This window comes from Syngnathus floridae, chromosome 2 (assembly GCF_059516105.1).
Source record: "Syngnathus floridae isolate MCC-2025c chromosome 2, RoL_Sflo_1.0, whole genome shotgun sequence".
Taxonomy (NCBI): domain Eukaryota; kingdom Metazoa; phylum Chordata; class Actinopteri; order Syngnathiformes; family Syngnathidae; genus Syngnathus; species Syngnathus floridae.
Window position 1 is genome coordinate 19,153,573 of NC_142414.1, and position 24,192 is coordinate 19,177,764.

Here is a 24,192-nt window from a genome sequence, read left to right on the forward strand (position 1 = left end):
GATTGGGAAAATAATTTATTAAGAAAAACAAATGTATGAAATATGCATATACAGAGCATTTACTGATTTATAAACATTTGTGCATAAACGACTGACCGAATAGTGAAAGGCTGATTGTGTTCCTCTGGCGTTTTGTGAAATGGTGTGTGACTGCAGTCTATGAAGTTGATGAATAACACAAAAACACAAGAGTGTGTTGGAAGGCCGTCGGTTTGATTGCAGTTCAGCATAAGTTCTTCTCATCCTTGAGTCGGTCACCATGACAGCCAGCCTAGCAGCCCCTCCAGAGCTCGAGTATTTGTTCGCAGAGTTTCTGTGTGCTAGCATTCTAGTGTCCTCGATAGCTGTGTTAGTTTGCGCTGGTTGTCGATCACATTCAGGTTCTGGATGTAGTGTTGGATGTTGCTGGGACTCCGCAAAGGGAGTGCGTGGTCCGAGTCTGTTAAGATGGAGAACAAAGCAAGACATTCTATGTATGGTTTTGTTCTTAAAAAAAAGAAAGCTGTGAGTTGCAATGAACATAAACAAATGTTCATGGCTTTTTCTTCTAATGGTTACGATTTAGCCTGTGGCCAGGGTAGTGATTCACAAAACGGCTTATCTGAGCCGCTCCTCAGAACAGGGGTAAAAGAAGGGCCTGTGATGCTATAAGGACAAGGACAACTATTTATGAGCATGTTTCTACTTCAAGTACAGTTCAGTTGTATCTATAGTCCATTCTCCCCATGGGAACTGGCTGTCCAGCGAGCACGGGGAGAATATACAAAACCCACAGAGGAGTCTGAGATTTGAACCGGACACCTGTTAACTGTGAGGCAAAAGTGCTAACAATTAGGCAACCATACTGCCTAACATCAAGAAAGGACCCCTCCGTTCCATATCAATGGGCTTTCCATCTCTACACAAACGTAATCCAACTTACATGTAGATAAGCGTGCAGCAGGGCTTTCCAGAAACATTCGGTCAGCAAGGCCTCTTTGTGGCGACGAAGGCACTGCAGAGGGATCGGAAATGTCGGTTGATGTCATTTCGCAGTTTGCCGCAACAACTGGACGTGTCCCAATACCTTTGTCCAAAATATAATCTTATGGCACTCACCATGAGGTTGGCTCCGGCAAAGCCGCACCATTTTCACAGTCTTGGCAATCATGCGCTTGTGGGTGAAGGACATTGAGGTCACAGTGTTGATTATTTGTTCCAAACATACAAGTCAATAAGCACAAGTCTGTCTTACCATCTTTTCGAAGTTGACCAGCCGGTCTACCAGGTTGGAATTTCCCTCGTGGATGAATGTCATGTCTGAAAAAAGATGTAACATCTGGTCATTTTTGTCACTGCTGTGTTCCGTTATTGTATGATGATGATAACTGGTGGTGACCTTTGGTTACCTTTGAGTATGAGAGGCATGAAGGGGATGTAAGGGGGGTTGAGTTTGGCCACAGCCAACCTGTAAGCTCGGTGGTTGCGCGAAGGATCCTGGCACAAGACAGTACAATTTGCATTAACGGCCACCAGATAACACTGTTTTTGTTTCCAATATGAGCATTCCATACAAGGAAGCATGAACGGATGCATCATGTCACATATTTATTTATTTTAAGTCCGACTCACCATAAGCCTCTCGTAGGCGCAGTAGATTCTTTTTGTCTTACCGGGTATTCTCTACAAAAAGAGACGGGCTAATTGTGAAAAATAATGGTGACATAATTCAAGTGTCACACGTGAAGTGAAGTATCACCTCCCAGGTCTTGTAAAGCCTATGCACGGCGCTGTTGCTCAAACCAAACATCACGGCAAAGAAGGAATTGAGATTCCTCTGCTCCTTTAATCTGAAAGGACACAAAGTAAGTCAACTTGAGGTCATTTTGTTGAACAAGTTTTGACCCTGTGACGTCTGATTTCGTTCAACAAGGTTCTGTTGTGAATTTTCATCTTGAAGAAACAATGGCAGAATGGATTTCCCTACGTAGGAGCAACTGACAGAGGGAGCAATTATTTCAGATCAAACTGGCATTGCTGCCTAAATAAACAATGGAAACAGAATGTTCAAAGAAAGAAAATGGATGCAATAGAAATGGGGAAATTAAGCTTCAAGTTTGATTCATGAACCAGTTGTACTTTTTTAATCCTCCACATGGCACTGTTGGTTAAAAGGGGAAATGGCAAGCCAGAGTGCTTCCTGCCCTATGTTGAACAAATAGTGCCATCTAGAGGTCTCAAAAAACACAACACTTGGTTCATGAATCACCTTGAAGCCTTTTCCCTCCCCATCACTAGATGCAGACTCTTACACTGCAGCGATCTTGATGAACTTCTTCAGCACAATGGCTCGTTTGACCAGGTCTTCACAAAGGCAGAGCTCGCTCACCACCCAGTACTGAACCTCGTTGAAGCGACGGACAAAACGCTCCAAGTTGGCCGTTATGGAGCCTGGGAACTTTTGACGTCCAAATACGTAATGGATGAGCTCAGACTGGAGGAAGAGGCGGAGGGTTATCATCCTCAGTGTGGTGATGAAGATACAAAAGGAACCAAGTGACGGCAGGTCTGGTTTAGAATCACGCAAAAGGATCGACGACTGACCTCGTGCATGGCGGTGAACAGTTCCCAGTCGTAGTTGGTGAGTTCATTGGCAATGTCCTTGGAGCACATTTGCTCAAGTGTGTTGGCACTTCCTCGCTCAGGACCCTGCTGCTCTTTCAGGGGCGTCTGAGTCAAGAGCGGGAGTAAGAGAGAAGATATAGAATCATTGGGTATGTCAGAAAAGGGAGGATCTCAAAGGAATCTTTTCTTGAGTGCACGAAAGATGCCTTTAGGAAAACCCACACAAGCACGAGGAAAACATACAAACGCTACACAGGAAGTCCAAAGGCAAGATTCAAACAGAGCCTCAGAACTGTAGATAAACACCGTGCTTCTTCATTCGTGTGCGGTCACACGATGTTTACCAGCAGTTTGTTCAATTAACCACATTGAAAATATCCATACCAGTTTTTCAACTTGGCCACTGGTGCAGATGAAGAGTCTCTCGTTGAGTCCCAGCGCGGTGAACACGGCTGTGGCATCCAATTTCAACTGGGCTCTTTCTGTCAGGGTGGCAAACGTTAGTTATTAAAGGTTTTGACCAGCATAAAATATGTCACAATGATGATTTGGCACCTCCAGTTGAGTTCATCTTGACCAGCACGTGATCTCCTCCAGCTTTGACTAGTGACAGCATTACTTGTTGGACGGACATGTTGACCGGCAGTATCAGCGTGAGAGCTTGGTGGTCTGGCGTGTAAATCTCGTATAACACTGCACGGCAGACCAGAATGTCACCACATCACTACGCTGCAAACGGCCGAGGCAACTTTTCCAAGTTGTCGGCCAAAACAAGCACAGTTTGGCAGTTTCCATATCAGAATGTTTTGACAGCTCACCTTTATCCTGTGCTTTGATTGGTTGTATCCGTCCAACAGGCTCCTCGCTGTGAGCAAACCAGTCAAATGAGTTCTGTTGATGACATCAGAACAACAACAGGGAAGCAACACTAAATAAATAATAAAAATAAATAAATATGCCGTTACAACGGAACACATTTTCTTCAGGGTTAGGGTTAGGGTTAGGGTTACTGGCCAACTTCTGATTTGCAATTTGAATCGTTGCCATCATAGAAATTTTTATCAACTCTACTGGCAATAATTAAGTCATATTGTAAGTGATGAAACAGTATGAACATTTCATATCAAGAGTTATTGTGATCAAAACGGACATACCATTACCCGCATGTCTGGCTTTGACGTCATAGGCGTTTGTCATAAAGTAATGCTAATGGACAGATCAAACCGTGGGAGGCAAGATGGAGCAAGAAAAATTCAATAATTTAGTGAAGTTATTTAATACATCTTTTAAGCGGAGAATAAATCACAGTCCAAATACTTTTACCCTTTGCAACATGGCTTGGCTAAAATGCATGGAGCAAGGCCAATGCTTTATTATAATTTCCCTGCCTCCTTTCTCAAGTGTTAGCAGCATTAAAAGAGAGGTGGACTGATTTAAAACGCTTTTTAGAAAAGGCAAAGAAGCACATCCAAAATGGGATCTAAACGGGAAATACACTGCGACTCACCATGCCAGGAAAAATAAACATTTAAAGTCTGCTTGTTGAAAGCTACAGGATATGGAGCTGAAAGCACAATGAGGAGGGCAGCAAAAACAGGCAGATCCTATCTAAACAAAATACACTTGGTCAGGTTCTGCATTGCATTTGAACTTGCTTAGCATGACCATGACAAACCTGAGTTGCTGGATTTTGAACCAATGAGAAATTAAGCTACAGAGCTACCAACAAAATTAGTAAGACATTACATAACATTGTTAGACAAAGAATTATGGTCCTTACCCTGCCCAGTGAGTGGTAGCCATTCTCTAACCTGGTGAAGATGACAATACACATTAGCTGCATTTTGAGAAGTTGTTGAGGATATTTTAAAATACACTAATAGCATTACACTTTTGTTCTTCTTCTATCCCGTAATTGATCTTTCAGCACGCCAGCCAAATGAAAATCCGCTGCAATGTCCTTCTTTAGCTTCTGTTTGAGAGCACACGAGAAATAAATAGTACACACAAAGTCACAATGTACTTTCACTTTATGCAACTCTAAAACTGATTTCTAATCTCACCTCCAGAAACGTTACGGCAATGGGGTCTTCCCTCAGCAGAAGACCATAGAGTGCTACCCACTGACCAACCAGCTTTACCACCTTCTGCTTCGTGTTGAGAACGTAGGCAGCCTTCTCCTGCTCGGATCCTTCAGAGAGCTCTGCCTGGTAGGTGCATTGCTCGTTAAGAAATATTCACTTGAAGATGGTTGACAGCACCAATACTCGAAAATGAAATTCAATCTATTAAGAGTACATGAAATCTAAAAGACCCCCCCCCCACACACACACACACACAACATATCAACTGCTTTGGTTTATAAGCCGCCAGTTCATTTCTTAGCCTAATAGTGTCAGTAGTGTGACAAAAGTAGAGTTGATTGATGGAGTCAAAAAGAATTGGATTACAGTAATCCCCTTTCTGTTCTAGACCACCCACAAATTATGTGAAAAATTGAATAGCGTTTACAGCAAATGTTTTTAAGGTCTTTTAACACATGTTTTAATCCTTACAAACATATTTCTGTACATAGTGGATCGGGAAAATCCACAAATAAGACTCAACACTGTTTAAACTGCGGGGACAAAAGCTGGGAGGAAGAAATTGTGGCTTATAGTGGGAAAGACTTAAATAGATGTGGTTTGAAAACCAATGACCTAAGGATATTGATGCTGCAGTGCAGGACACAGTTGACTGGAGGGCATGAAGACTCTGTGGGTGAGCAAGAAATCGCTCACACACGAATCTATCAGGCAGAAAAAAAAAAACATAAGACAGCTAAGGTCATGAAGAATTTGTCCAACAAACATGAAAAGACGAGAAAACCTCTCACCGATGGCATCAGTCCCGTTGGAGTCCAACTTTACTGTTTCCAGGAAGTGTTCCAAGATCTTCTCTGGCGTTCCTGACATCACAGTGTACCTGCACACAACAAGAAAAAAAGAATTTGCACTATAGTATTATGTATGCAGATTTAGCGATTAGGAAAGCAACCAAGTGAGGAGGTGTCGGACCTCAATATAGTTTTAAAAATAAATTATTCTTTTGATGACTTTGTATTATTGTATTTTCTTATTAGAATATTTTTATCTTAATTTCACCATTAAAAATAGTAAAAGAAATTTAATCCAAAAGCTGTACATGCTTGGCTTTTTTTTTTTTAGAAATCATATTAACATTTTTCAGTAATTTGCGCAATGGGGGGCATTTACAAAGCTATCAGGAGTCTGGGTCCCTCACTTGTTTCCAGCTCCTCCCTGCTCATCTGGGTCAGCACATTTCTCCAGCACCAGCACAGTTTTGCCGTGCTCCTCCAATCGCACCGTGTTAGCCTCTACGTCCTGAAATCGAAGAAACGCACAAATACTATCACACAACAGCAAAACAAAATTGCAATGGAGCAAACGGTCAGCTGACCTTGAGAATCCGTATGAAGTCGTGTTTGTCCACACGCAAGAAGTGACAGTTATCCTCCCTCAGGATAATGGTGGCAGCACGGGGGGCGTCATTCAGCAAGGCCAACTGCCCAAAATCTTTGCCCTCGTGCAGTGTGGTCACCAGACCCTGAACGCACATACCTCCTGTTGTCAATGTTTTTCTATAGATAGAAATAGTGCTGCACTTCAAACCTGAGTGAACTGGTAAATCGGGATTAAAAGGCCAGTTTAACTAACTAACTAAAAACTGCAGGCAAATGTTATTTGCAGATTCCACAGATTTGAATTTTGGCTCTTCCTGTGTCAAGCAGGAAAGCAATTCTTTTTGTTTGTTTTATCATTCAGCAGAGCCACTGACCTACCTTCCCGTGTGTGATGACATTGACGGAGCCTTTCCAGATGATGTACCAGGAAGTGCCTTTGTCCCCCTGACTGAACACTTCAAAAACAACACAAACCTTTGAGCCAACGTTTCAAGTGTGCATTATGATCAAAACGCTTCAGCATTGATGTCGGCACATTTTGACAACCATGGTGCTTCAAGGGCTGCTCGCGGGCTTTATTGAAACGTGGTATTGTGCTAAATAGCTGGTCTTCACAATGAGACGTGTGTACATGTACAAAAGTGGGCCAACTTACGGACGGTACCGGCCTTAGCATGTGATTCAAACACCAGCACAGCTGCCAGCTCTTTCCGCACCTACAGACACAGCGGGGACAAAAGTTGGCTTCAAGAAATAAACAAACTGTGAAATGTTGGCTTGATGCCTTCTGATAGAACTTCTTATAACTAAAGTAAAAAAGTGTTGTTGAGTTAGGAATGCCAGGCCTGCTTACAATAAGAGAAATTATCAAACACTTAATATGGCAAAAATTGTTAGGAATTAATTAGTAATATAATTGACTTTGAATTTTAGTAATGCGCCAATAGCAGTGACTGACCGAGGCGGAAAGATGAGCGGCGGCTTTGACATGGAGAAGCTCCTCATAAATGACCTCCAGGTCCTCAGCACTTCTCTGGGCTGGACTAAACACAAAAGGCATGTTAAGACATACACAGGAAAGCATACATTAGGTCAGAATTGGAATTGTCTACGATATGCTTTGACTTGGGAGCAAAAATTCGAGATAAGAGCCCAACACGGTGGTCATGAACAACTAGCAGTCGTTTGGCAGATTGAACACTTCTTCAAAAAAAAATGGCTTTATCATCTCTCCCAGCATGTACCCGCTGCTGGCACCAGTGATTTGTGATGTGGAATGTTGTGACAGATTATCCAAGACTCCACGGCACTCACCATTTGCGTAGAATCATCGTGAGTAAGGCGTCAGGGCCCAGCTGAGACAGCAGCGACAGGCTTTCCTGCAGCTCGTCCTCCGAGTCCTTTGTTAGGTGGTTTGGTCCAAACTGGGAATCCAGGAAGCGGTAGAACTGCGTGTCCTTGTCGTGGAAGTTCACCTCATGTTTTCCTTGGCATGAAAAAGACAAAGACAATGCAAGTAAACAAATACGTGTGGCTAATTTGGTTGTAAACCACAAGCATGCACGTATTGTCCATCTGGGACTCTATCGGCTTGTGTACAAAAATGGATTAGTGGTTGTCATGGCAGCAACTAAGGTTCCATTGTCCTTATCAAAAAAAAAATAACTTTGCAACTTTTAGTGTTAGCATATGCGTTAATTGTTACTTGTCACAAATTATTGAGCCCAATGCTCGTACAGTACACTATTGATAGTTTTCTAAGACTAATTACAATCCTTGCTTGCGCTTGCTTTAAACAAACTTTTTTTTTTTTTTTAAATATGAGCACTGGAAACAAAGTGTCTTCAAAACATTGTAGAATGAATGAAAATTTATTCCAAGTGAGCCACTTGAATAGATGATGGAGTGTTTCTCGCTTGATTGGACTTTTGTTTTGCTGGCAGACAATGCGCCTTCTCCTGTAGTTAGTGCATACTTGACTGGGTTAATTTTGTGCCTGCACACTTAAGTCACATTTTAAGCCCCTCAAGCATGTCTGAGTACTGCCTAAGATATCATTTTCTGAATATATTACATTAAGAAATGCCAGTAAATAATATGATTGTTGAGATTGGACAGCACATTTTTGCTTTGTTGAATTTTTTTTGTCTAGTAATTTCATGACATGTTTAGTTCTCAAAACTACATTCACTAGATTTGGATAGTTGATCTGAAGTTCATTTTTCCTCATGGATCTCTTCGTTTTCAGCATCAATATTCCTAATGTCTTTTTGAAATGTCTCAGTGTCCTACCATGAACCAGGATTCCTTCGTCCACCAGGACCTGCCACATTCCGACCGCCTGGCTTCTTGACTGCAGGCCTTCATTTTGTCCCATCAGCCAATCGACAAGTTCCTTACCAGAGCAGCATTGTCTATGAATGAAGGTGAGTCACAAAGGATATCAAATGGTGTAGGCGCAATTTTGTAAATCCATTTATTGGTTTGTAATTTAAAATGTTATGTAATTTTTGTAATATAAAATTGGGTTGAAAATAAGAAACATAACTGAGCTTGTTGGGTAGCAGCAGAAATAAGAGCGCAAAGTTAATTAATTCAATACATCAGTATTTATCATTAACATTCCCGACAAAGGAAATCTCAGATGTCCATCCTAGTAGGCATGAAGCAACTTTCATGTTACCTGTGTGTTTTGAGGTGATGTTTCCGATCTCGGATCAAGCCAGGGTTCCTCACGACCATGGCTCTGTACACGGACCTTGCGGCCTTCACCACGCGATCTGAGGGGAACTTAAGCACACAGAGGTGAGCAGTGAGTCATTAAACACACAACTATATTTATATCAGGGGCATAAATATGACATTGGGTTGTTTTATGATGTGGAGAGATTGGCTGAGAACAATTTGGGACATGCAATGGTTCTGTATACACAAGTGAGGGAGTGATCTGGCATAATTAAGAGCACGTGAGAAGATCTTTGTAATGGGTGTTGGAAATGGCCCCGTAACTCTGTGACGCGTAGAGGCTCCCCGGCCACCCTCGGTCAGTTTCCATTCAACTTGCCATTTAATTCCTCCTCACTTCCCCTCGAAAGCACGCAAGGCGAGCAGGTCCAAGACCTGAAAAGGGTGGCTGAAGCCCCGTTAGCCACTGTTGCAGAAACAAGTCTTATGTAACAAGAATGGGCGTCAATGTGGCTGTCCGTTTTTTCCATCCTTTGCGCTTGATGACACCAACAAAATGAAATTGCAGCTTTGCTTCAACCTCCTTGCCTTTGAGTCAAAAAGGAAAATACATCATTCCTCTGTGTGCAAAAAGCCCGTCAGCCTCTGAAGCAGGCTGGTGCCAAGAATGGGGGGCGGGGTGGCTGCAGAGGGAGGCCCAACTGAGGCTCTCATTTAAGTAAATACGAAAATAAATACATTAAAAATATATATATATATATATATTTATATTATATATATATATATACTATAAAATTATATAATTTTCAATTTAGGTTTTCAAACTAGGGTCAAGGTTTTGAATTAGGATATTAAAAAGGGGGTTGGGTTTCAATTTAGTGTTTTAAACCCTATCCCAATTGTGCTTTTTGAGAGCAAAGTATCTGAACCATATCTTTGTATATCATGTAGTTAAGCTTTAGCTTTAGAGAACGAAATGTTTTTGTTTAGAGTTTTCTATAAACATGACCCACATTTTATTAACGATTGAAGCTAGCCTTTATTGAAATTATTGTATTACTATGTGCTTGTGTCAACAGACCAAAGTCTTCAATGAACCTCATGTACAGGGTTTTGTTAACACCAAAAACTCTTTTGAGTCTTTTGTCATCTTAATGTTTTCAAAACACCAAAGGCAATAGTCTTCAATGAACCTGATGTACAGGTTTTTGTGAACACAAGCAAATCTTTACCCTACATCTACAGATTTCTATTCATAACACTGAAGACAATTTAAAGTCGTTGACAAACCATGATTCTTTTGGGGTGGGGGTAGCGAAAAAATTGCAACTTTAGATGCAACATGCTAATTTCAAACAAGAAAGCCAATTATACAACTAAAACAGAAATAGCCTTTGCTTTGTGATTGGACCAGGAATTGCGACACAAATCTGTTCCATGCACTTCAACTAGCTTGTTCCCAGATCTGCCGGCCCCTAAATAAATCCAGCGTGGGCCCTGCACGATTGCAATGATGAAGTCATGAGCACAAGGTACGTTCGTCTTTCCCAGGGGCCCAGTTCACCTTTTGATCCCCACTGTGACATTCTCAGGCACCAACTTGTATTTACTTTTTTCCAAGAGGCAAACTTTCCATTACTCAAGCAAAAACACTATTAAAAGTCGTATTTTATTTTGAAAGCTGGGTTGGCTCACACTAACTGTCAAACTGAATCATGAGCGGAGGTACAAAGTCATTCTGTATGAATTCTGAGAAAAGGCTGACTCGGGATTCATACTGTATAAGACAAAAATTCTTTGATCGTTGAAAAGGAGTATCTATTAATTGTCTAGTCATCCATTTTCTGCACTGCTCATCATTTTCAGGCTAAAAGGAAACAGAAGACGATCCCACGTAAGCTGACTTTGGTGCAGAGCAAAAGACAGACAACAATTCACACTGCCACTGAGTGGGATCTGAGTCCACGCCCCCGGCTCGGAGGTCAGGTGAGTGACCCACTGCACCATATATTCATGAATTCATTCATTGCCATTGACAGCTATAGACATAACGATTGTCACTGTGAATCTGGAATCAACCATGGCTACATGGCTAGAGCTACATTGCCATACATCTTTTTTTTTTAAAGTCAAGATAAACCAGCAGATTATAGAAATCTTAATTTTTTCTTAAATTACATGAACAATTCAGATTTGCCACTCCAACATTAACTGGTTTGTCAACGTGCAGCGAGATTCATTATCGCACATGCTCGAAAGCATTTCACAGCCGGATTGCAATTGTCAACACTTCTGCACCAGTATATTGCATTTGTGCATTCCTTGAGTCATTAGTATTGTAAGGTGGAATGACCCCGCCCCCCCATGTCAACACTGTGTGATTTGACAGGGAGATTGGAAGGCACTGTGACCTTTGTAACAGGAATGGCACACTTTTGCAAGTAGTGACACAATGATGCTTGTTGCAACTACAGGAGGGTCTGTATTTTTTGTACCATTGTACCTGCACCACCCTGAACCAGTATGGTGCCACCCGATGTGGGTTTTATTTTCCATTATTATTTTGAGGCCAAGGAGGGCCATGACATCACTGTCAATGGATTAACTGCTAGATGTTGGTGTTTCTTTAAGGCATGAGGCAAGTCAACTTCACTGAACACGCCCATCTCCTGGTTTTAGGCCAGCGAGACACAGCTGCTCGGCGCTCGCCACATGCACTGTTTAGCAATACTTGAGGTTTCATATGCATCAGCGTGTAGGTGAATTTTTGAGTGACTAATGGAGCATGAATTCCACCAGGGTGAATTCACTAGTAGCATATACCCTTGGGAACACTGCGTACGTGTATATGAAAATGTTATTTTGGTATCATGACTAGAACAAACATATTGTTTGAATTCTGCTGTTCATCAGATTCAGTGTATCGTCTTAACTAAATAATATGCTCCCACAGTGCCTAACCCCGTTTATCGGTGTGCTTGCTGCTTCTTCTCTCCTTACCACTTAGTTAAGGCAAGCTTGAGATAAAGAGTGGTGTGAGGGTCCCAGCTTGGGGTGGGGGGGTCGATTAGCAGTGAGTACTCAAGTGCCCTTTCGACTCCTTCTGACCACCAGTCTCGTCAGGAATGTGCTTTTCAAGACTTGCATGGTCAGTTTCACGAGATATTAAACACAACGAAAGAATAGGTTCAGCACACCAAGAGGATGCAGGAGCTGCAAAACTCGCCCAGGAGAACAATAATGTCTCTCTTTGGACCATGCTTCGCTTCACATACACACCTGCTTCATTGTGTCATTTGAGTCCAGCACCTGTGGTAGTAGTGGAATCTATGAGAAGGAGAGAGAGAAGGATGGTGTCATGAGCCAATTTTGCATATCTAAATAACAAAATTTAACCAAGGAAATGCAATCCAAATTTAGGACAGGAGCAACTACTAGTTTGATTTTCTATTGAATCATTTTGCATTAGGTTCCAGAAAATGTATACATGATTGATAAATGAGTTGAATGATGAATGAGATGATGAGAGTTCAGTGGAGGGCAGAATGAATCACACTAGACAATGTCAACAATTTGTAGTTTGCAAAAGCAATTATGGACATGTGAAAAAATATTAATCTGAGTTACTGTTGTTTGCAAAAGAAAATCATTCAAATGGTTAATCTGCCCTGTACTGACTACGTTTTAGGTCACGCCCACATCAGCACCAGACTGATTGATGAGACTTTTCACGTCATATCTCATACGCATCTGTTAAATGTCGCTTCTCCTGCACACACACTTTTGTATTTCCTCATACGTCGGTCACACAGCGGTGTGGATGGCCGACTAATGGTCCTCATTGTTTGCGCTTGGAAAACAACCTTGTTAGCTTCTCGTCTGACGAGGTGGCCAAAAGACAAAATCCACTCGTTGATTTAATGGCGTTGTAAAACCACATATAGGACATTGTCTTCTTTGTTATGACCTTGATCAAATGATGCACGAGGCATATGCAGGAAATGTAGAAAAACCAGTTTGATCCTATGGACGCAGTCACGATCAGATGACTGGGGAATGTTACATATTTTGTCCACATACTGTATATAGGTGAGCAAACCTAGCTAATAACAATGATGATGTCTTACAAGAAAACATGTCACTTGGCTAACATTTGGACAAACTCACTTGTACCAGCGAGCAAGTGGTGACAAAGCCTGTCTTCATTAAATTATTGCTAAATGAGCATCAGCGCTTTGTGAGGCCGACATATAGTAGTTGGACCAAATATTGAAGTTCTCCTTCCAAACATTGGGCGGCCTTTCGACGCCGACCGACAGAATGAGAGTCTTAAACAAGGTTTTTCATAGAGCCATTGCCTGCCTGTTGGTTGTGTGTATTAATGATGTCAACATGAAACATTCACAGGAGGACATAGCATGCATGGTCTGCTTTTTGCTTGCTCATTCTCCACCCGACTTGTTCACTGACTTTTATGACCGGTTTTATGTCTTTTTCACAGCTTTTCTTTATTCCTTTCACATCTCATGACACTTTCTCTGGCTGGACTTTTGCCCTCTTCCTAACAGTGGGCGACTTGGGAGGACATCCTCTGCAGTGTCTGAAGTTTTCTTGTGTAATTTATTATGTAAGTTAACTTGAAGAGACGTAATAGCCGTTATTCAGATCAGTGCTGCTGGTAACAAATTTTGTTACATAAAAGGCGTCGCTGATGGGGGAAGAAAGATTGCTGGACATAAACACCAAGATGATATTTGTATTAAGTCTGAAAGTATAACAAGTTGGGCATCTATCAAAATGTTGTGTCTTCATGTGACCAGGAAATGACAACTTTCCTTCTGTACACTCTTCAACAGGCTCTTCCAAGAAAGGGAGTGTGAAGGTGAACAATAAACAATACACTATTTTTAATACTTTGCTTTAATTGCCTTCCTGTACCCACCCAAAAGGCTGAACAAATGTGCTTCCACAAGTGGCTGGGAATAGTTTCAGACTTAAACCATCACATGTAGTGTTTGCTTTTTTGTCCTTCTAATCCAATAAAATGTTATCAAGTGAAATGTAATCATTTGAAATAGTGCAGTCATCAATTGGAAATTAGATTTTAAACCCGACTAAGAGCATATTCACATCTTTGGGTGTGTTTACGCTGGCTTTAAAAAGCTAAATACTGCCAAGATTCGGGTTTTAAAAGGGTTATTGACTGCATGTAAACATAGTCACTGACCTTTTACATTCTTTTTGATAAAACAGTGGATAAAAATGGATTTTGAGGTCATAGGACCCTTTAAACAATTATTCAATTGTTGCACCTCTTACATACAAGTTACACTTAAGTGCATAAAACACACGTGGTTATCAAAAGTTGCAAAAGTTGAATTTGGATGCAATTAAAGTTGTCATAATACACATTGAAGGTTATACATTGTTATTGTAAAAAAAAATGAATGCATTGTAGTCAAAATTCTAAATGGACAATCGGGTTGAGATGACTTGCTGTAAAAAAAAGAGACGCGTGTCATTACGCTGTAGTGTGTAATTTGCGTGCAGTATAGAACAATGCGCTCATTCAAGAGCGCATGCTCTGAGATGTGAATATACATACCCATCTGATGCCGCGTATGGTCGGCGTGTCCACTAAGTCTCGGTCCGGAAACACTTGATAATTATAACTCCTAAACAGATGCATCTTATTTCACATCTCAACAGTCGACCAGAAGAAAATCGGGAAAGTCGCGCCCGTCACGCGACTTGCGCACGCAGCGCATACACGCGAATCTGAGTCTCATTCGGACATAGCTGAACCATGGTACCAATTCCAGATCTCATCTGCTCCCGCGTCCCGAAGTCGGACTCGACTCCGCTTGGCCATGTCGTCGTGCTGCGTCACTTTTGAGACAATCGTGGAGGAGTGGCATGCACAAACGCACGCGCGGGGTGCGCGCTTCGCACACTAGTGTGCGCTTTGCTCACACGTGACACCCCTTTAATCCTTTACCTCACTACTTACGTCTTCACGATTCAAGCAGCATGACGACTGACGTTAATTTGGTAATATTCATTTTAAATAATCAGTTGTTAATTTGGTAATATTCATTTTAAATAATCAGTTTCGAGCGCTTCAAAAATGTCACGAGATACAGATCACAGTTACCGGGCGGTCCTTTACCACTGCAATAGTGAGACAGTGGCTGTGGGAACGGTACTGTCTGATTTCGTATTATATATTTTCTTTCCCATTGAAAACATGACATAATCATGGGGAAAAGTTACAAGAATAAAGTTAAAATACCATGAGAAATTGATTGTTTTTTTTTTTATAAAAAGCAATTTATTGCAAGAGAAAAATACTATGTGCATCCAAATAATATATTATAAATTATTATAAAAATATTTAGAACTTTTAATTGTAAAAATGATAAAAATAAGTTTTTTTTTTTTTTTTTAATTAAAGGTGCGTGGGAGGCAACTGCTTTACACCCCCCCTCACAGGTCAGAGGTCAGGGGTTCGTATCCGGGCTCCAGCTTTCCTGTTTTCCTGAGCTTGTATGCTTGTGTGGGTTTCTACAGGTTCTCCGGTTTTCTCCCACGTTCCGAAATCATGAATAGTAGATTAACTGAAGACTTTAATTGTCCTCATGAGTGAGCTGGCAACAAGTCCACAGTGAGTCAGATGGACTAGGCTCCAGTACACCTGCCACCCTCATGAGGCTAAGTGCAATGAAATAGATGGAAAGTCACAACAATACATAAAGTGGTTGAAGAGTGGGTATTTGACTCGTTGTCGCTCTTCAAGATTTGTGCTTGACTATGTCTGATTCCCATTACACAATTAACCTCACTGTGTTTTTAACAGCCTTACCACAAGCTAACCAACCACTTGTCTCTGCCCAGCTGAAGGGAATGCATCCAATGAAAATACTGTTCACTGTTGCTTCTTGAAGCTGTCTGAGGTAATCAGATGATGACCAGCCTCACCGTGTATGCTTATCAAGTTGTCCCAGCTTTGGGTCAGATAAACATTATGTTGGTGGCAAAGTTACAGATAAACAAAAGCGCCTGAATGTCTTTACTCAAGCGCAGGAGTTTTGCTTCACCTTTTCTCACGTTTGCCCGCACTTTGCTCTGCCGTTAAACTGACACTCGTAGCTTTATGGATCCATAAAGCTGCCTTTTGTGTCACCACATGTATTCCGTAAAAGCTCAAATGTATTTTCAGCACGGAAACAAGTGAGAAAACACAGTGTTGCTAGCCTTGTGAGGTGCTGCATTGATCATAAATAGAACACAGCACTGGTCAAAAGCAAACTTTAATCATTCAGAAATAGATAATACAGCTGTGTATTTTCACAATTGATGAGTTTGGCAGGCACAACTAAATGCATATCAATATAACATGTCCATTCACCAATTTTCTCTAGCAGAGCTGGGTTACCTGAGAATAGATGGACTGCAGTCATGCACTGAGTTTGATTTCCAAAATGTGTACTTTTTAAGGATCATTGTTTACAAGCTTACCACCCCGAGGTCGAAGAATTTGAAGAGATAAACAAATTTAATTAACAAGTAATATTTTAGTTCCTGTTTTCTTATTCACATTTTACCACACAAGTTGCAGTTTACTGCGCATGTACAGCCAGTTTTGTATTTCACGTGGTAAATGCTGGCCTCTACTGTGAAGTTTCAGCTTTGCAACCTGCATTGAAGTTTTGCATCCCAAGTACAATTTCAGTGCAATAAATTAAAACCATACTCTAACATAATCAATCCCAGGAAGTAACAAAATAGCAATACTTCAATCTACTGATTCTTATAAGTCTTATAAGCAGAAAAATATAGAAAAAACAGCTCTAACATGGCAGAACATGAACCAGGCTGCATTAACAATGACAGTGATTGGGTAAATTTGGAGAGCCAAGATATTCCTTATCCATCTTCACTCAAGACAATTGTCACTATCAAAATTGTCAAAATTAACAATAGAAGCTATAACAATTATAACGTGTTGCCTCGTGCCAGCCTAAAAACAAGCAGCCTCAGGTGTTAAAAAATGACACTGAAAATATCTCGAGTGTAAAACTTGAACCCATGCTAGCTAGCTCTAGGTTAAATGACAACAATGCATCATCTGATAAGCAACATAATTTTTCTTCCAAGTAAAATAACTGTAGTCAATAAGAGTACGTGTTAGTATTTTGTGTGTTGATATTTTTCTTCCTTTTGGACCAACTTACCAAACAAACGTTTTTAATTTCATATTTGCTCTGTAAGTACATTTAGAATTTATACTTTCAATTACGAGTATTAAATCAGTAGTCCCTTAACTTTTTTTTGCACAAATATCTAGTAGTTTGTTCCTTAGGCCACCACTCTAGACATAACATATGCTCATTTTGGAATAGATAATAGTTGCATAAAAAAAGGTAGTTACGTGGTTGGTCATTATGAAAATTGTGTTTGTGTCTTTGTGTGCGTGTTTATTTACATCCATCTCTGTTTCTATTTAAATCATTTGAGGAAGGGAGTGGGGCTTCCTGCGGCTGATCTACTACGCCCATGGAATGTGTACTTGGCCAACTGTCTGGTACGTCTGTCTTGTGGCACACAAACACACCGACACGCATTTATCAAATGGAGATATTTAATTTGTTAAAGCCATCAAAATGACCTCTTACTAACCGTCAACTAAACTAGTGTGAACCTAAACCAGTGTGTGTGTGTGTGTGTGTGTGTGTATAAACTCATATAATGACAATAATATGCATCAATATAGTTTTAAAAAATCCAACACTAACAAAAGTCACTTTCACTGACACTAATGAGTCAAACTGAGTCTATTATATCTCTTGCAAAAACTCTTTTAATTGCAAGACATGATTTAAAGTTAGAGGAATTTGTTGCCAAGGTCACATACTAGGGCTGCTTGATTATGGGTAAAAATCATAATCACGATTGTTCTGTTCAATATTCCCCCAATCATTGAATGGAGCGTCTGTCATCCTTTTCCCCTGCCAATTTAAGCCTTGTTTACTTTGTGTTTAGCTGGTCTAAAAAGAGAAAACCTGTCATCTTTGAACAAAACTGCCGTTCAAAACTAACTAACTATTCTATGGCCCCAAAATGAGCGCGTTCACAAAAACGTTCCAACAAGTAAAAATGTACTACATTCACTTCACGTTCCTCCAAAATATGAACAAGTTCATGAGATTTCATTCATTGAATGCGTTGAGGTACAACACTCCCTGTTAAATATGGCCAGGATCTCCATTTTCCACACACGTGGGGGCGCGCCTGCATGTCTCCGAACGGAACCACCAAGTAATTGTTAGTCCTCGATTATATGAATTTTGAGATTGTCTGGAGTCAAAATCGTGATTATGATTAAAATTTGCTTAATTGAGCAGCCCTAACTCAAACCTTTTATCAAAGTAGAAGAGAATCATTGACTCACCGTGGGTGACCTCCTGACATTCTTCTGCTTGTCCATAGGTTTCCAAATTTTTAACAGTGCTTCCTCCATTCCCTCCGTTCCATCCTACATGACTGAAAGATAATTCTCCAGACAAACAAGGCTGTGTGATCTGTGAGCAGAGTTATTGCAGATGGCCTCCCCCTGATTGGCTCTGAAGAGTTAGCCTCGAGGGCATAAGGCATTAGCTTTCACATGGCAGGTCTCGGTTATGCAACTTGATTTAAAGCTAAGAAAAACATAGATGCATTATACAGAGCGGGACAAAATTTATTCTACCTTTGCATTTTGGGGAAAGAGTGTGGCGCTGCCTAAAAAAGGGAATCGTGTCAGCTGGTCAATAGTGGGCGTCCCACCACTCACCACTTACAAAATTAAGATGAATAAAAAAGAAATGAACACATTTGAAAAAAATGAAATACAGTATAAATAATTGAAAACATGTACCATGTATGGAAACAGATAAATATAAATTATTTCTTAATGATGATGACTTATTTTTATAAACCTCTCAAAACATTCTCTCAAATGATCGCAACATTCCAAGGAATGCATGTTCCATTTCTACTAACCACTAAAAATTACTCAGAGGTATCGCTTTAATACCAGGCCCACTCATGTGATCTCCTGGGGCCACCTGGTGCCCACAGGCACAATGTTGGTGACCCCTGACTTACATATTAAAAAAAGACAAGTCATGTTGTTTTTCTTAATCCAAGACCGAAAAACAACGTGGTCCATTATTTTGTCCAACACTTGACAGGGACAGTGTAGCATGTGGCTCCCCTCGTCATCTGAAATTAATACGCCATTGTAAACTGATTCAAACACAGTTATTGGTTTGAATGGAACAACACCATGCAACATAAAACATAGTTATTGGTTTGAGTGGAACAACACCATGCAACACAGTCTCGCAGAACATGGTCTGATACGTGTTTGTCATAGGAGTCCTAGTGATGTAAAGACAGATGGCTAATAGATAAAGCTGAATTTTTTCCTTTTCATGTTGCAAGACTGCAGGGAGCATCTCTCTCTTGCTGTGAGTGTGTCATCTTTGTGGCGGAAACCGGAAATACTCTCGTTTCTCCATCTCGCTGCAGTGTTGTTTCTATCTCCTTTGCTTACATTGGATGTTATTACGTGAAATTCCAAGACGCGTTTTGGTATTTAACTCGATCGCTACCTGCGTTGACGTAAACAACATTTTGCTCGCTCCCGTGTTTTTTTCCGTGTTAATGTTAATAACTGATCCCCGTCGTTAGCATTGGGGCTATCGACTTACATAATGTTGTGATAAGCTGGTGATGAAGCTAGCTTACTTAGCAGTAAAGTGTTTTTAGAAATAAACACCGCATTATCTCTTAACAAGCGCGTCCAAGGCGGTCGTTCGACTGACATGGTCTTCAGAAGAATACACATCAGCATAGGCTATGCTAGTTTCGGTGCCTTGGTTGGACTATCGGCTTTTTTGGTGTGGAATATCGTCTATCATCAGCCATGGACGGCGGCTATGGGAGGCCTCTCAGGTACGTCAACGTGTCAGCATGTTTTCTTTAATTATATTTAACAATAAATATGCCAAGACCTGTTCAGACAAAACTATAACCCAACGTCCTAAAATGTGTCTTCACGAAAGTACTGTAACCTGCGTGGTATTGAAAACAGCAGGGACAGTATGTCTTGGAGAAACTTTAATTTGATTTAAAATAGCTAAAGGTTTGTAGTATACTGTTATGTGTATGGTTTGCTCACAATCAGGCTTGTCTCATTTCTCACAGCATGACCAAATCGTATGCAAGACCAAATAGTATGCTTCCCTCCCTCAATTTAAAACATTATTTTAGGGTCTCTTGTTTACTAAGTCCCCCCAAACGCATTAACGTGTTGTGCTGTTTATGTCCAATCTGCTGTGGCACAGTTACATGATAATTCATTAAATGTGTGCGAAAATCCCATAAAGGTTTGTGGAATTTATTCAACGTTTGAAAATACTTTTCTCCACTGATCATGTGTAGCATCTATATATAGTTTTCTCAGGACTCTTTGACCTCTTATCCTACTGTCTTTGCACAAAAGGCCTAGTCGGGAAACATCTATTCTATGGCATCTGCAAAGCTCAAAAGAACACATCTTTAAATAGCATGCTGTTTTCCAATGTTTCCATTGAATGTGTTTTGATTTGTCCCTGACAGGAGTGTTGGCTGTCTGGGCTTTGGTCACACACATCATGTACCTCCAAGACTACTGGCGCACATGGCTCAAAGGCCTCAAGCTCTTTATCTGCGTGGGTTTGCTCTTCAGTGTCCTGGCTGTGACCGCTTTCATCACCTTCTTGACGCTGGCTATCACACAGAAGCAATGTAAGAGCCTTCCACCACATGGCTTATGTTAAAGGTAACAAGCGGAGCAAAAATGTTTTTGTGTGTTGCAGCTGTGACTGACCCAAGGAGTCTGTACCTGTCGTGCGTGTGGAGCTTCATTACCCTCAAGTGGGCCTCCCTCCTTGTCATGTACTCGTTTCGATATCGGCAGGAGTTTGCAGACATCAGCATCCTCAGCGATTTTTAGTTGGATGTGACAGACTTTGAGGGTTCTCTGGACTGGGCCTTGAAGACTTTTTCGGAACGTAAGGATTTTAGGTGATAGTCGCCTTGGCTTTGACCACCAAGAGTTGCGCTCGTGTCATTGTATTAACATATGTTGAAAGTAACACACTTCTTGTTCTCGAGTGCATGTCTCGACCTCAAGGCTACTTTCTGTTACATTTAAAAAAAAAAAAAAAAATCACCATCCTGGCTGGTTTCAGAACGTGCTGCCCCAATGAAATTTGCTTGGCAATGTTGTTCTCAGAAAACCATTAATGGCTGTTTTTTGCTTATATTTTTCCAGAAACAGCATTTGAAAACTGATCGTCAGTACATCAGCCAAAAAAACAAAGGGCACCGTAAGCAATGTTTTTTTGAAAGTTACTCGATGTACTTCAACTTCTAATGTGTTTAATAGAGTCATGACTCTGTATTTACACTGTATGGGTTGAAGTGACGCCATTCTGATCTTGATATTTGTTTCTTTGGGAGGGGACTTGGCTGCCACAATTATATTGTGGCATATATTATATTATATTATATATGTCACGGCAGTACAAATTAAAATCTTGGAATCAAAAATACAGAATGGGTCGGCGAATAGTGAAGGTCCATCTATAACCGACACCCATTGTAATACATTTGCGGATGTATTTTTTAAAACCTCCAAATTCTTCAAAAACAGAAGCAAATATCATTAAAAATATGCTACATTGGATGTATGTTAATCATCAAACAAGGACACCATTGCCAAAAGCCTAAACTATGTAATGTTTTATCTTTGTATTATTTATGTATTATTCTTCTGTGTTCACATTTTAAACCACCCTACGTATTGACGAAAGTCGTGCTAACTGGTATTTTTGGACAAGACAAGTAAGCAAGCAAGCAAGCAAGCATTAACTGTTGGTGTGCCTGTGTGTAGTGTTGCTTTACACGATGACCTTGTCAACTTCTTGTATTGGCATGCATACGTACATTTTGTTGGTCTGTGTGAACAAAATCTTGGGACTCTGCTAATAGGTGAGCAATTTTTTTTGCGGTGATGCTGTGCTTTACTTTTACAGTATGTCAAGGCAAAGGGTCGTATAAAGTCTTTGCAAGAACCCATCTGTTTTAAGCTTCAAATTAAATTATCTTGACGGATTATATAAAAAAAAAAAAAAACACGCATTTTAATCTTGTTAAAATTCTATGTATAATTTTGCACCCTCATTGTATTGTGTGACCATATAGTAGCGCCGTGCAAGTTCCTTTTAAGCTCCCGCAGGGAGAGAGCTGCCCTCATATTTGTCCTGTATAGACTTGGATGAATGCCGAATGCACTTTAATATCGACGCTATTGTTTGCAAACATAACTTCCAAAACCTTACATTCGTCGTTTTGCCTGCTATCCATGTGTGTCACTATGCTGAAGGTGAAAACTGGAAGATGTATCATTTTAAAATTTTGTGAATGAGAACAGGCAAAGGTACATTACTTAATTCCATGTATGTTGTCTCTGACTAATAATAAAAAATTCAGCTCCTAAACAAGGTTGGACAGATTTTTTTTTTTTTCCCTCAGACCACAAGGTTAATGCCTTTCTAGTTTAGTCATGTCGGAGGCGCTCTAGCCGCTTGTAACTTAGCAGGCTTAAAGGTTTTCACCGGAGTGCTGCCGGTGAATTTATGAGGCTATTAACAAATCATTTTAAAGTATTCTGGCAACACCTACTGCTGTGCACCGCTTCCTCTCAGTGAGAAATTGGCTTCACAAGTGATTACAAGGCTTCTGTGACCATCAACTTGAATTTGTGCCTCCACAAGTCGCTCATCACTTAACTAAACGTGCATGTTTGATTTAATCATTTGCGAATCATTCTCTGAGCGCTCATGTTTGAAAATGACTTGTTTGCTTTATATGTAACAAGAATTACGGAAGTTACCATTACAAAATCATCAAAATCCTGATATCGCTGAAAGAGGGTGTGTTAAGAGTGATTGCTTGAAAAATGGTTAGGGCTGACGATCAACAATGTTAAGGTTTTCAATATTTACGATTGCAAATCTCTCTTCGCTGCATTTGGCCCAGCTATGGAGTTTAGGATTGTGAAACAGGAAGATAGCCAAGATAGCACCCAAAGTGTCTTAAAGCAAAGAGCTGGAGAAATTGAATCGAGATCTAAATTCCATAGAACCAATAACAAAACCAAACAAACAAAAAAACTAATAACAATAAATAAATATCCCCTTCCACACAGAATAGCAAAATAATGCCCTTTTTTTCATGCTGTCAATTGTTCATGTTTATACACTTGCCCCCCTCCCCATCCTTCAAAACATTTATTTGAATAGTTGCTGCTTTGTCACACTTGATGTCATCACCGATGTCATTGCACAAATAATTCAACATTTGCGGTTGCCTAGTGCACATAGTTTTCCTCTCCTGTGAACATACACAATGACATAAATGACTGCTTTATATTTTCCACCCCTTGCACATTCATTGATGCAATGGTTTAATTAACACGGTCCCCTTCAGTAATTTGAGCCTCGAGATTTATGTGTTGAATTCACTGACACGCCTGGTGGTTCGCTACTATTAGTGAGACTAATGGTGTGGTGTCAGAGAGTTGAGTCATGGGGGATTGTTTGAGTGTGGCTTGCATGATGACGGGCCCAGGGAATATCTCAAACCATTTTGTTGTCAATATTCAAATGCAGAGTGCCTTCAAGAAGCTTAATGAATGATTGTTTTGTCATCATGAGAGCATGAGAACATCCCAGAATGACTGATAAAACAACAGCATTCAGATTATGCAGTGTCAGCATATGGACAGTATGCATAAATGAAACAGAAGTGTTTTTCTTAGATTATGAGTCATGTTTATATAAAATACAACTGCTTTATATTTGACTTTTACAAAAACATATTCGCTTCATTTGATACTAATTGATCTGGGTTGTTTTATAAAACATGTTCATTGGGAATTTTTGAATGAATGTGGGCTTTTATCATCCCATCAACTCATTTAACAAAACATCTCAGGCTCTTTATTGGATTTAAGAAGGGGGGCCAGCTAGAAGTCCAGCTATAAGGAGCTCATATGCTTTCAAGCAGTGCGTGTATGGATTTGGGGTCACATTTGTTTCCTCTGAGGGTTGGACTCTGCCGAGGCTTTCATTTGTCTCAGATTCCGTTAATAACTGGCCTGGTTTAATGGCCTCAGTATGGCACGTCTGCGTTTGCAGAGATGTGGTTCTGTTGGATCACCAAGCGATGATGATGAGTGCCAAATTTAGACCACAAAGGCCCTTAAATCTATTAATTGGACTACACAATTGATGGCAAACTCAACTCCCTTTTTTTGCTGTAGTGACCAAACATACTCACAGGGTGTC

General features: G+C 40.5%; 2 protein-coding genes and 1 long non-coding RNA gene across 5 annotated transcripts; 2 read left to right on the forward strand and 1 right to left on the reverse strand.

The window, feature by feature from the left end:
- Window position 1: 1 nt before the first annotated feature.
- rapgef3 (Rap guanine nucleotide exchange factor (GEF) 3) lies at window positions 2–21,297 on the reverse strand. 2 transcript variants are annotated; one of them, XM_088368798.1, is made up of 27 exons: window positions 18,204–21,297; window positions 12,032–12,079; window positions 8,751–8,857; window positions 8,360–8,481; window positions 7,382–7,553; window positions 7,026–7,110; window positions 6,723–6,783; window positions 6,446–6,522; window positions 6,064–6,210; window positions 5,887–5,987; window positions 5,480–5,568; window positions 5,314–5,392; window positions 4,668–4,818; window positions 4,494–4,576; window positions 4,385–4,415; window positions 3,423–3,495; window positions 3,160–3,297; window positions 2,989–3,086; window positions 2,584–2,709; window positions 2,292–2,473; window positions 1,739–1,829; window positions 1,612–1,662; window positions 1,389–1,476; window positions 1,235–1,299; window positions 1,099–1,153; window positions 923–994; window positions 2–439 (listed from the first exon to the last, which is right to left on the reverse strand). In XM_088368798.1, the coding sequence occupies exons 1-27, from the start codon at window positions 18,270–18,272 to the stop codon at window positions 321–323; spliced, it is 2,580 nt and encodes an 859-aa protein (XP_088224924.1). In that variant the 5' UTR covers window positions 18,273–21,297; the 3' UTR covers window positions 2–320. The 2 variants fall into 2 exon arrangements, with proteins under 2 accessions (XP_088224924.1, XP_088224922.1); XM_088368796.1 differs by lacking the exon at window positions 18,204–21,297 and adding an exon at window positions 14,358–14,711.
- LOC148402447 (uncharacterized) lies at window positions 10,506–17,795 on the forward strand. Its single transcript, XR_015857101.1, has 3 exons — window positions 10,506–10,738; window positions 15,609–15,705; window positions 17,270–17,795. It is a non-coding gene; the product is annotated as an uncharacterized LOC148402447 (long non-coding RNA).
- Window positions 19,288–22,344, forward strand: slc48a1a (solute carrier family 48 member 1a). Of its 2 annotated transcripts, XR_015857100.1 has the most exons (4): window positions 19,288–19,750; window positions 20,417–20,584; window positions 20,656–20,850; window positions 21,114–22,344. XR_015857100.1 is itself a non-coding variant. In XM_088368801.1 (3 exons), exons 1-3 carry the CDS (start codon window positions 19,621–19,623, stop codon window positions 20,790–20,792), a joined length of 435 nt encoding a protein of 144 aa, XP_088224927.1. In that variant the 5' UTR covers window positions 19,289–19,620; the 3' UTR covers window positions 20,793–22,344. The 2 variants fall into 2 exon arrangements, 1 of the variants encoding a protein (XP_088224927.1); XM_088368801.1 differs by having other exon boundaries at window positions 19,289–19,750; window positions 20,656–22,344.
- The last annotated feature ends 1,848 nt before the right edge of the window (window positions 22,345–24,192 follow it).